Below are 13,553 nucleotides of genomic sequence, written 5' to 3' on the forward strand. Positions count from 1 at the left end.
TATGACCCCAGCTGACTTCCTGCCCTTTGGGCAGGGGGCTGGACTCGATCTCCCGAGGTCCCTTCCAGCCCTAATGTCTATGAAATCTAACTGAACTGTACACTACACATGTTAATGTTGGATCCATCTTGGAATGCTACAGTTATGCAATGTCTCGCTTAACTAGCCAGCAAACTGACTTCTGAATGTCTAGTCACCAGTGACATCTTTGCATTAAATAAATGTCATAGGATCACAGGAAAGTAAAGCTAGAAGGGACCTCACAAGGTCATCTAGTCCAGCACACTTCTCAAGGCAGGAGCATTCCTGATTAAACCATCCCAGCCAAGTATCTGTCTAACCTGTTCTTGAAAGCTTCCAAGGATAAAGATTTTACAATACTCTAAGTGCTTGTTCCAGTGCTTGACCACCTTCATAGTCAGGAAATTCCTCCTAATAGCCAACCTAAATTTCCCCCGAAACAGGTTGAAACTATTGCTCCTAGTCCCTATGGCCATGGATTGCCCATCTCCATACTCTCTATACTATCACTCTTCATGTAATCAATTCCTTCCTATGTCTTCTCTTCTCCAAGCTAAATAACTCCAGCTCTTTCAGCCTGTCCTCATAAGTTTTGCCTGCATTTTGGCAGCTCTGCAATAGAAACTTCCCAATCTATCCATATACTTCTTGAAGTGTGGGGTCCAGAGCTGAACAGAGTACTCACCACTGTTGAATGGAGTGGAATCGCTTCCCTTGGTTTACAAGTGACACTCCTGCTAATATAACCCAGTATGCTGTTGGCTTTGTTTGCAATAAGAGCACACAGATGGCTCATTTTCAGCTTATGGTCTACAGTTACCCAGGTCCTTCTCTGTAGCACCGCATTCCAGCAAGTAATTCCCCATTCTGTATTTGTATATGCAATTATTCCCTCCCACATGGAAGATTCTGTACTTGCCCTTGTTGAATCTCATTTGATAGATTGCAGACCATTTCCCCAATCTATCCAGGTCACTCTGGATCCTAGCCCTACTCTCCAAAGTATCTGAAGTTAAACCTAACCTGGCATCAACACACCTGGGTCTGGTATTTTCTTGGGACTGTTAAGAAAAATATTGAACTATCATTTGTGTGACCTCAAGAAGCTTTGAATTTCAATTTCTAGAGATGATGAAGAGTTGTAGCATTGCTTGCAGCTCTAACAGAACCACTTTCTCTGTTTCCCAATTACCCCTATTTCACACTTAGGCCTCAATCAGATACTGTAAATTATAGCATGCATCTGCTGCCCAGATAGAGGAGATCACATTTAGTCTTTTTGATACACTCTTCAAAATTATCTCATGAGTAAATGTGTGTAGGCTTAAAATCCTTGCATAACTAATACCAAGTTAACTGTTTAATAGCTATCTATATATTAAAATATACTCGCACAATAAATATTAAGTCAAATCATTTGTATGCATCTTTATTCCTCTACCAGTAAATAAGTTAAGTGCTTCAAACAAACAAACAAAATGCAGAATATTTTCAAGGTTGCTGTAGGACCAAGATAGCTAATGGGCCCTTAACCATCTCTGCAAGTATTTAAATAGCCCCATCACTACAGTAACTGAACACCTTATCAGGGAGTGCTTCAGAGATGAATTCCTCCTGTCCATATAAAGAGGTTTAATTATCTAGCTTGTGTTCAGGCTGCTCCTAGCAGTAGCAATGTTAAATTATGCTGATTATCAGATATAATGAGTATGAACCATAGCATTCTCTTAAGGAGTTTCAATTCTATACGAATGTTTACTGGAATTTCCACAACATTGATAGATATTGAGAATCAATAATCAATCCAGCCATCCAATATTTATCTCATAAATTAAATAATCCATCCATAGTTTGGGTTGACTTTGTACACCTTATGTTTTTTCAATGCCTCCAGATTTAATTGGTATTTAATGGCTTTGGCCAAATCACACGTTTATAATAATGGAGTACAACGGGGATGGCAGATGCACCACCTAGAATAATAATCTGGCCCACATATAAACAGAAGAATGGGAGGGGAGAGAGAGACAGAGAATCTCTTCCTCTGAAAAATCCCTCCATATAAAAACCACTAATCTACTGCTCTGTAGGTTTGGTTGCAGGGAGGGAAGACACATGGCTAGAGTAGATAATGGAGCCAAGTCAGAAATGCCAAATATATCTTTACTGTCCGCATGGGAAGATTCACAAAGGAGTTAATGCAGATCTTCCGTTCCTTTTAGGAATTCTCCAAGAGAACAGTTTGGCGCAGGCATTGATAGCCTCTTAATCCACCAAGATGTCCCACTGTGCTCTCTAATCACAATATTTTTCCCAATCTTGAATGTGAATAAGTAAAATATAAAAACACTATGAAAGAAACATAACATTAAGCTCTCCCAGCATAGCAACATATTTGCAAAAAAAAAAAAAATCCATGTGTTTTATTAAACAATGAATTATAAATACAACTATAGAGCAGTGAAAAAAATAACAAAATGAGGAAAAGCAAGAGATTTCAAAAAATAATATAACGATCTATTTAATATTGTTCTATTTAATCATTGATCAATCTGAACTTTATCTATAATGTTATGTTACAACCAAAAGTTACTTTGAGTCACTGTTGGTCTACCTTACTTCTTTCTGAGGGGTCATTTTTTTTCGTCTGGAGAAAACAAACATTGTTTAAAATGTTCAATAGTGTGGTATTAACCACAGGGAGAGAATGCTGCAACAGGTCTAGTTATTTGTAATGGCAATTTTAAACATTTTAAAGGCAAACAATCTAAACTACCATTCAGTTTTCAGTTTAACCAAGTAGGCCTTTCCCACTGATTCTTTGATCCAGTCATATGATGCATATGGCTCATCAGGCAACTAACAAACTCTCCAAGAGGTGTTCCACTTTGAAAGCACAAGAATACTACGATCATAGTAAGCAAATTGGAAGACCCAGACATGATTTAAACACTTAAATTTACAGATCTCATAATAAATGGCAGAATACAAGCCAGAGGCATCAACAACGGAAAGAAAACCACACATACCCAAGTCTGTTCTTACATTACTAATGAGAGAATTTTCCAAGAAGAGTTAACTTTGGTAGGTAGCACACGTGCTGTTTTCTTCTCCGGCAACAACAAAGATTTAGAAAAGGGGTTTTTTCAGGCTATTGAAATAATGGAAAAAACTAACCTCACAGTTTAAGATTGATTTTCAGCCATATACCTTCACCAAAACAAAACTAAGCCCTTGACACTTTATTAATTTTTTGCTCTAGCTTGACATAGGATTTTTTTTAAGTTGACAAAATCAGAACATGGACTTGCAAGACACCGTGCTTGAAAATCTGAAATGGTTTTACTTTTCTCCAAACATTACCAACTGCTGTTTTAGCTAGTTATATATTTCAGGAATGGTCTTAACTTAGAACACCACATTCACCATATTCGTCTCTTCACAATCAGGAAGGGTGGGAGTTAATATTATGTCAGGGATCCTCACAGTGAATGCAATTATCTGCATGATTTTTACAGACAACATACACCACTGAAGTCTGTAGTGCATACATTTACAGCTTAGGGGAGGGTGGCATGTGCAACTGCCGAGGACGCCATGATCAGGCAGGCGCTACACATGTGCACATTCCCTGCCTTAGCCAGCCACTCATGCCTCATGCCAGGCAGAAACCTTTTGAGGCTCTTTAGTGGCAACTAATCCTGGAACCTGGGGAGCAAAGCCCATTCCCCTCAGCCATGCCCAGAGTTGATTGGAGCCAGCCAGCTGCGGCAGAGGGAAAAAAAAATGGGTGCTGGTAGCAGTGTTGGCAGATGCTGCCAGACAACATGACGGATTGGGAGAAGGGTGCAGAGGGCTGGGCTGGGCCAAGGCAAGAAGGTGGCATGGCTAGGCGGCCAGCTTGTGCACCAAAGTCTTCCCCATCACTAACCTGATGGGGCTGGAAGCCAAGCTGCAGCCTCACCCAGCCACTGCCACCACCACCAGAGTGAAAACATGGGCAGCCAGGCAGCACTGGGTTGCAGCACCTTGCCGCTGGGGTTGGGCTTCATGTGGGGCAGCCCTTCCTGGTGCCCTGTGCCAAGCCCTCACCATCCCGCACCAGGCCAGCATCTTGGGTAGACAGACACACACTACCCCATGATAGCCCATGGGATCCTCTGCCAGCTACAGCTGCTGGGGCATGTGTACCTCTCACGCACCACCCCCACCACATACACACACAGCACCGGTGGCTTGGAGGGGGACACCAACATCCAAGTTCACCCATAGTACCATTCTCCCTACCAGTTCTCTGCACGTATTCTTTGACAAGGCTATGTACTAATCAGGGCCCCTGGGTCACCTAGCCATTTCCCTCTTCCTCGTACTGCTCTGTGGGGCAAACTGGCAGTCCAGTTACCTGGAGCATACTTAAAAAGCTCAGCCATTTACTCATTTCTTTGTATGTGCCCACCCTGCAAAAAAGGGAATATCAGTACTTTTGTTTCTACCCTTTTTTTCCAATCTCTATTCATTTTAACTTTTTTTGTGGTACAAGGAAAACGGCTCCTGGCTGAACAACTCCAACACATCAGATGTGTTTTTCTTTGACTTCTACTTCAGTTGAAAAAAAAACAAATTAATGCACCATTTCCCTCATGCTTAAAAGAAAAATTCACCTTTAGCCAGAAAAGAGGCATGGGAAAATAATTCCCTGAAAAAGTTCTAAAATTCCTATCCACTCTGATTGTGCAAGATCAAGCCCTTAACTTGTTCAAAAGAAAGAGATATCTACTGTGATTTTACTTTCACACTACTGGAATGAAAAGGATAGCCATCTCATCTCTGGGGCTTAACTTCCCCAGAACTGCTGCACTAAGGGATTCACCAGATAAGTTAGAAATGAAATCTCTTCAACAGTGTCATAGCTAGAGGCAATCCATACTGGCATATTGAGGATCTTTCCATGGATTTCTGTAGTACTTTTCAGAACTACGCTGGCATTTGGAGAATAACAAATATGGAGAATACATTCCTAAGCACTCTGCCTGCAAACAAAAATGAGGGCTGAAATCCTGGCTTCAATAAAGTCAATGGGAGTTTGCTATTTATTTCAACAGGACCAGGATTTTGCTCTGAAGTTATATAAGAGAACTTAACTACTTAATGCTGATTGTGAGATCCATTTCACATTTATGTATTTTACAAATTAGTAGGCAAAACAACCATTTAAACCACCAAACTATATTGTAAGATATATCTGGTTGATTTGACAAGAGCACTTTAGTTTTAATTATTTGTGCCAATACCTCATAATGTAATAGTAAATAAACTGTGGTACATTTTTGTGAAAGTTAATGAGGTCTTAGTAATGATACCTCATTTTACATATTCTATTAAATATTTGCAGAGAAGTGGATAGAAACTGTTGCTTGTGTGTGCAAATCAGCTAAGCAAGATTGAGAGGCACAAACTGTACCCAAGATAGGTACATCACTGAATTATTTCACCAATAAACACTTTAAAAAAAAAAAAAAATCAGGAAAAATTTGAATCCCTCCAACTAAAAATCAAATTACTTTTAAAATTTAGCAGTTTGTTTATATGTAAGAAGACTGGACAAAAAAAAACCCTGCAGTTTGTCACGTGAGTTTTATTAGGAAATTCAATAAAAGTCCAGCTTTGAGTGATTACAAAGATTCCCAAAAATATATAACATGATTTTTCCTAGTCAGGTCACAGAACTTGGAAATATTTTAGGTATGATTTTTAAACATCATCATAAACTAATTTTTATTTCCCTGCTTGACTCTGAAACAAGCTCTGTCCAACTCTATTTCAAATGAAAATCTGAGCTCATAATCAGAGTTGGTACTGCAGTGCAGTGCTTAGGAGGAGGAAGGGGAAGGTGCTGCAACGTTAGCAATGCCATCCTTCATATGTGCTGCTGAACAGTGGTCCTTTGTGCTCACCTCTTTGGGATATTCGAGAGTCCTATATTAAGAGCCACAAGTGCTTTTCTAAAAATGAGCAGAGGATAACTGAAGTGTTCTGCAGTGCCCACTCCCCTTCTATAAACCTGATTCTAACATTTAAAGATACTTCTGAAGCATTTTGTTCAGCACATATTAATAGCTGTGTTTTAAGAGATGGCCAACACAGCTCCTAAAATCTAAACTTATGACAAGCTACTTCACGATGGCTGGTGTATGGAAAGCACTACAAAAAAAATACCCTAATTCACTTGTAGTCCCTTCCACTATAGTCTATAGTTAGAAACAACTGTGCTTATATTTATCTTTCTTATTATTACCTGGAACAACTTGCATAAAGATGTCTTCTAATCTCAAGTGTGCCTACTGTTCATTTCCACTGTTATTTCCAAAATAGTTGCTGTGAAAGGCCCCAGTGCTTAAACACATGACTTCAATGGGATTTAAAAATAGAGTGAAACTCTCATGAAACATAAGTCGTTTCTGAATCAGGGCAAGAAGATATTTTGACATCACAGAGCAGCACACCTCATGTTGTTGGGCAAGCTTTGTATATTAAATTCAAATCTGAATTCCCTACCGCACAAAACTTGGGGCTCTCTTTCTATCTTGATGTCACAAGTTGACTCCCTGGGCTGAGGTGACAAAACTTTATTTATATTTGAAAAGTGAATCCTGCATTATTGTTAGTGCTGCGCTGAAATATTTTTTCAACCATGCCCCACAGTTTACATCTGTCATACATAGTAAGAACCTCTGTCACATTTTAACAGGTTGAGAGCTATGCAGAAGGATCATGACTTCAGGTGGGAAATGAGATGGAACCCATTACTTAAAAAAATAAATAAAAATTTATTTCATTGCTAGTTACACTTTAAACAAAATTTTAAAAAGAGTACAGGGCACAATGTTAGAATTTCATTCTCAAAAGAGAGAGACTTCATTACACTAGGAGAAAGACTGGTTGTTATATTTTCCATCTATTTCAGGCATGTTGACCTTTGGCAATTTGCAGGCTGTTGGAAGGGGCTGCAGCTCTGCTGGTTTCATAGCCATATGTCATAGTTGAACCCACAGCTACATCCATCTGAGAAGAGAGCCTGGTTCATTTTTAAGAAATGTTACAAAACTAGGTATCTACCCAAAGCTGTCCCAACTGCTTTGCCAAAGGATCCTCAGATTCAAAAATTAAATTGCAACAAAATTATCACTGACTCCTAAACATACAATTGCCCCCAAATTTAGTTTATAATCATACGCTCACACCATTCTGGAGGTGCCAGAAAGTCTGATAGCCTCTTTATCCAATAAAAAGCGTAAAATTACCTAGTGTCTCTTGAAAGTTTGAGACTGATTTAGGTCCACTGTCAGGTAATAGACATGGTCCACACAAAGGTCTTTCCTATGAGATGTTGCCCAAGGAAAGTAAGACTTTTCATATATCTATTATGGAAATAATCTGCCTAAAGGATTTTCTGTTCTCCCTCCCTGAAAGCCTGAACTGATTTTGCTGCAGCCAGATGAGATGTCCGAGTAAAAAAAAAATCATGTCATTCATATAGAAATTATAACCAATTTATAGTCTGGCTTGCAGATGTTTTAATTTGTACATTACATTCTCTTATTTCTTAATATAAAAATGCATCAAGATACTTGCATTTGCAGGGAGGAGCTACAAGAGCCTCCTAGTCACTTCCACCCCCATGCCTGCATTTCTGGGGGAAGCCAGTACATGGCATCTGGTGCCTGGCACAAAAATGATCTCTCTTGTATAAGAGTATTTCCAAATGGAATATTCAGCAAAGTAATGAGTCTGAATTCTGTTCATACTAAGGTGCAAAATTTATAGGACTCTTGAACATTTCCTTCTGGCTAGTCTAATGGGACAGAAGCAGCATTCCAGCCCAGGCTGCAAGAATACTTTAAAAAAAACAAAAACAAAAAACCCCACACACAGGCTTGCTGCTTCCAAAGACCTAAAGAAACAAGAAGTTACAGCTAACTCTTCAAAGGTAATTTATCAGATAGTTGCCAAAAGAAACACAAAATCCACAAGAGAAGCAGATTTGCAGGAGGGCTTGCATTCAGCCATCTTGCCAAAAAAGGCACCAAACAAGTGAGAGAGAGAAAGCTAGACACAGCAGGGTGTAGAAAGGCACACACTCTAAAAATAGACTGTATATAAACTGCTTAATAGTTGAATGTAAATAAATATTAAAATTGTAATGTGAAAAATTACTTTCACATAATAAATTCCCATGCTACAATAAATATATCTTTCCAACCCCAAGTGAAAAAACAGCCTTTCCCAAGAGTTTAATAGAACCTATAGAGAACAGCATGTGCAAAGAATGACAGTTTAAATGTAGTAGTTCTCGCAGTTAGCCCCAAATGAACATCAGAAAACATTTTCCCCCAAGATCATAGATTGGGGTCCTTAAGTGAAAGAATGTTTTATCTACCAAAGTGGTAGAGCATCCCTCTGTCCCTAATGACCAACTGTCTTTAAAAAATGCGCACACATCCATTATCAGGTAATAATCAGTTTGCAAACTGAGTATTTTATCAATGCTGCATAAGCAGTTACATTTATAAAAGACTCCGGGGAAGATTAGTCCACAAATTCAAACAATGAGCACAAAGAAAAAAATGCATTCAAAGTTTTATAAAACAAGTGATTTTCCATCTCTCTTCAGTGAAATATTCCCAATTCAGTTGAACTAAAATGTAGAGGGGAGTGAGAAGACCGACTAAGTATTAAGGTAAATCACCCCATAAAAACAATTTTAGACTGGAAATTCCAAACTTCACAGGAAATTGCAAATATATCTTAGGCTCTTTATATTTCAAGTCTGAACCCCAACATCAAAAATTTCCTACTACTCCACTTTACTACCGTCTTCAAGGTCATTTTTATTACCAGTGAAACATTCTAAGGATTCTTACACGATAATCCAATGCTGAGATTGCCAGACCTCTATTACCAGCCTGACACACATTATCAGAAGTGCTGTTTTACGTAATGTGCTGCTGCTGTCAAGTGCTGGAGTTTAACATTACTCTATATGTACAGCCTGCTATTAGTATGCACACCACCTCTGTTTCCCTATTAAGTATTCAGATAACAACATCTCTATGAGCCTCGCTTAACATTTAAACCTGCAGTAAGCCTGTAAATACACAAGTCTTCCAAATATTTAGATCAAATTTGAACAGTAAGAAACAACAACCACACATTGTGAAACCATATCTTCTTTTTGAGAAAGATTTAAGGAGGGGAAGAGGGGGGTCTTTAACAAAAAAAAAAAAAGATATTTGCTGGTACTACAGTATGTGCCACGTAACCCTAAGAGAAATAAAAGTTTATAGCTTTGCCACATTGGAAGAGCAGAGGCAGAATGACCATACACTCAACATACGCTCCTGTAAATTCAGCTATATTTAAGGAACAGCTTTATTCTTGAAGGTTTCCGGCTGGAAGTAAACAGGGTACATCCAAATCAGCCTCCACAATACTGCAAAAAAAAAAAAAAAATCCCACCCCAAACTGAACATGCACCAGCTACACTGCCTCTTTTTTCTTTTCTTGCTTTGCTACACAAGCAAGCCATGAAACATTTTGAAAACCGGCTGGGCTTTGAAGAAAAAAGAAACATGGTCTAAGCAGTGTCAGTGTGGATGCACGTCTGGCAGAGTCAGATTTCCCCCCCCCACACACACACACACCCCCCCTTCAAACTGTGTAGGTCTGTGTGGGGGACAACTGGTTAGAGAAAAACTTGCCAGGCTTGGCCATGGGCATAACACTAACAAGAGGGGTCAGGAGAGTGGAGAGAAGCAGCACTCAAAAATAAGACTGAACCTGCGGTCCTGATCCAGGCTTTCCTGGGTTTTAAAAGCCAAAAGAAGAAGAGTGTGGGGGGGGGGGGGATATAGGGAGATGGAAGGTGGGGGGATGCCTTGCACCAGCCCCTCCCCTGGGAGGACAACACCTGCAGTTGCTGCGCTGGGGTGGGGATCGTATGACTGTATCCCGGTTTGGCGAGCAGCCCCAGGCTGGCAGGGGGTGGCACGGGGCTGGCTCTGCGGGGCCGGGCGGAGGTGGGTGCCCTGCCCGGGGGGCGGCAGAAGCCGGCGCGCACATGGCTCTGCCAGCCCGCCGCATCGCCCCCGGCCCCGGCGGCTCGGACGTGCAACCCTCGCAGCCTCCATGCCGGGGATGTCCCCCCGCCCGGTGCAATGCAGGCTCCAGCCCCCGCTGCCATGAGCGCCCCCCCCCGGGTTCCCCGCCGCGCTTACAGTCCGCAGGAACTGGATCTCGTCCTCGCCCTCGCCCCCCTCGGCCATGGCGCCCTCGGCCCCCGGGCCCTGCGGCTGCGGCGGCTGCCTGGGTGCCCCGCGAGGCAGGGAGGGAGGTGCAGCCCCAGCCCGGCCGGCTGCGGGCTCCTGCCGCTCTGCAGCAGGTGACGGCTCTGCCCAGCCTCAGCCGTCGCCGCCTCCTCCTCCTCCTCCTGCGCGCCAGTGCCTGGAAGAGGCAGGGAGAAGTGGGAGGCGATTAGTCGGGCAGGGAGGAGCTCCTCAGCTCCCCCCCTCCCGCTGCAGGTGATCCGCAGCCGGCTGCTCTGCGACGCAAACCTGCGGGCCGGCGCCCCTTGCCGGCAGCGCGGCGCACAGCCGGCCTCTTGGCTCTGCGCCGGGCGCAAGGGTGGCTGCCCAGCTCCCGCGGGGCCCGCACGAGCCCGGCTCCCTCGGGCTGTCCTGCCTCTTGAGCCCCAAGCCTGGGTTCCCTCAGGGGCTGTCACCGGGCTTCAGCCCCAAGACTGGTTCCCTCAGGCTGTCCCACTTCTTGAGCCCCAACATGGGCTCCCTCAGAGGTTGTCCTGTAGCTTCAGCCCCACACCCAGGTTCCCTCAGGGGCTGTCACGGCTCCTGAGCCCCAAGCCTGGCTCCCTCAGGGGCTGTCCCAGCTCTTCAACCCCAAGCCCCAGTTCCCTTAGGCTGTCCCACCTCTTGAGCTCCAACCTTGGGCTCCCTCAGGGGCTGTCCCACCTCTTCAGCCCCCAACCTGGGCTCCCTCAGAGGCTGTCCTGTAGCTTCAGCCCCAAACCCAGGTTCCCTCAGAAGCTGTCACAGCTCCTGAGCCCCAAGCCCAGTTCCCTTAGGCTGTCCCACCTCTTCAGCCCCAAGCCCAGGCTCCCTCAGAGGCTGTCCCAGCTCTTCAGCCCTTGGCTGTGTAGCACTTGCTTCTAGGAGTGGGATCTAGGCTCCTAAGTCCCTGAGCGCTTTTTTTTTTTAACACACCTAGCAGGAACCAGTGGAGGCAGATGATAGACAGATGGGATGATGTGTGGGTGGCGGGGGGTGGGGAGCAGGAGGCCACCGCAATCCCAGCTGCTCTGCCTGTGCCTTCACCTGCCCAGCTCTGACCTGGGTGAGCTTGCAGGCTGTTGTTAGAGGGCCTTGTTATGCTTTATCCTACGAACTGCACAAATGTTGATGATGTTAGTGCTGGCTTGGAGTTTGGAGCAGTCACACACTTAGTCTGCAGCAGTGGCTTTTCATCCTCTACTCCTTGGTGGTCCATAGGCTATATCTAAGGCAGGGGTGGGCAAAATGCGGCCCAGGGGCCGGATGAGGCCTGCCAGGCCATTCTATTCTGGCCCACGGGGCCCCTAAAAAACATAGAAAATTAATATTAATCTGCCCTGGGCTGTCCGTCATGCGGCACTCAATGGCTTGCTGAAACTCAGTAAGCGGCCTTCTGCCCAAAATAATTGCCTGCCCCTGGTCTAAGGGGTCTATGAAAGTGACTGTGATCAATACCCACACTTACAATGCAAAGTGTGATGAAAACCCATACTTACCATGCAAATAGGTTCATACCTCCATTTGAAATATTTTAGGGGTCCTGCTTTATGAACAGGGAAGGTGCAGGAGATCCTGGGTTACTGCAGGACTCAACTTGGGCAGCACATCTGTGAGGAGTGGCCACACCTTAATGGAACAGGAGCTTGGTAGTGCAGATCAGAGATACGTCAAACCAGAACAGGATTAACTTTGAGCGACATAACGAGTGCTTAAAACCACTTTAAGGTGTTAACATGCAGACAGTCCAGGGGTTAAGAGCTCCAGAAGCTACCCAAAATTAGCGTGTAACAAGGCCCTTAGTGTTTCAGGAGTTTTGTGCCTTGTGGCATCAGAGTCTGTAGTGGTTCTGGGCAAGCGATAGCCCCCAAATACAGAATGCAAAGGCCCAGGAGGCTCCTCCCAGTCTCATGCCCCTAAGTAGCCCCCCTTTCTGGGTGCTTCTAATTTATTTTGAAATATAATTATAGCATAAATGTGTGCACAACCTTCTCTGTCTCGGGTGAACTTTAATAGCTAGAATCAACTGAGGGATGCGGTGAAGATTTGGCTAGTGTAGGAGAAACTGAAGGCAGCATCTGAAGGAGGTTTGGAGACATGAAGGAAGCAGGAAGAAAATGGAACTCAAGTTCACCGAAAAGTAGAAGCCTAGAGATGGCTGCAAGCTGACCTGAATAATAGACTATTTCATGTAGCAGTGCAGTTGATAATAAAAAATATGTATCAATAAGTTAAGCAAGTTAAATACGAAGGAACATTACTTACTAATTATTTGGTGAGGGGGGGAAATTAAGACATGAATATGGACTGGCAATGCCTCCCGCTTTTCTTAGCAGAGCTTTTGGTTCCAAAAAAACTCCTGAGAAAGACCAAGCTTCAGATATATGAGGCAGTTACAAATCTGGTTGTTTTAAGTGGCTGTGGAACCTGGCTGTTTAATCATCTTTTTTGCCTTGAGAGCAAACACCTTTGACAACAAAATATCAACATGAATATTTGGGCAAGGGAAGAAGAACAATGTGTGTGAACAGATGATCCAATCAGGAAATGCCAGTGGCTTCACTGGGTGACAGAAGACAGACCAGCTAAATGTGTCTTGGAAAGCCATTTCTATCATGTTTGACCTTGTAGAAGACCAAGGGGAAAATGAAGGGATAACACTGAGCAAAACATCAGACTTTCAATGATTTACCAGCAATAAGGAAAATATACCTTTGACAGAAGAATGTAGAGGCAAATTGTGAGAAGAGCGAAGGACCTCTGGGGGTTTATAGGGAATGCCATGGAGTTATATGAATGACCTCAACAGTTAAGACCGCTTAACAGTTTCTATTCTAACCTGTTTTCAGTAGCAGCTAACCTTTCAAAAGATTTTCACCTTCGAGGCAGATATTCTTCAGGCTTAATCTCTGACTGACAATGATATTTTTAATAAGCATTATAAAATGCTTTATTTCTTTCACTGTCCTCCTACTCTAATGAATAAATTTTCCCAATTGTTATAACAATTGCTTCAAAATATCTAGGTATTGAAATCTGCCATAGAAACAGCCAGTTTTTGGCAGAATTGCCTTTTGACTTTGAGTTTTAAGACATTAGAAAGAAATCCTACTGTGTGTATGTGCATTCAACGCATATACTTTTTAAATGCATTTTAGGCCAACAGCAGCATTATAGTGAGTGAGTAGGCCC

The 13,553-nt window shown here is 43.0% G+C and overlaps 1 protein-coding gene across 1 annotated transcript in view; it reads right to left on the bottom strand.

Annotated features, from left to right (window-relative positions):
• Nucleotides 1–10,472, bottom strand: part of RYR2 (ryanodine receptor 2) — an 810,210-nt gene extending 799,738 nt beyond the window's left edge. The window contains exon 1 of the mRNA XM_019549810.1: nt 10,296–10,472. Coding sequence (XP_019405355.1) covers nt 10,296–10,343 — 48 coding nt within the window. The 5' untranslated portion in view covers nt 10,344–10,472. The remainder of the gene's footprint in view (nt 1–10,295) is intronic.
• Between the last annotated feature and the right edge of the window lie 3,081 nt (nt 10,473–13,553).

Source organism: Crocodylus porosus, unplaced genomic scaffold, assembly GCF_001723895.1.
Source record: "Crocodylus porosus isolate Cpor-Errol unplaced genomic scaffold, CroPor_comp1, whole genome shotgun sequence".
Lineage (NCBI taxonomy): Eukaryota > Metazoa > Chordata > Crocodylia > Crocodylidae > Crocodylus > Crocodylus porosus.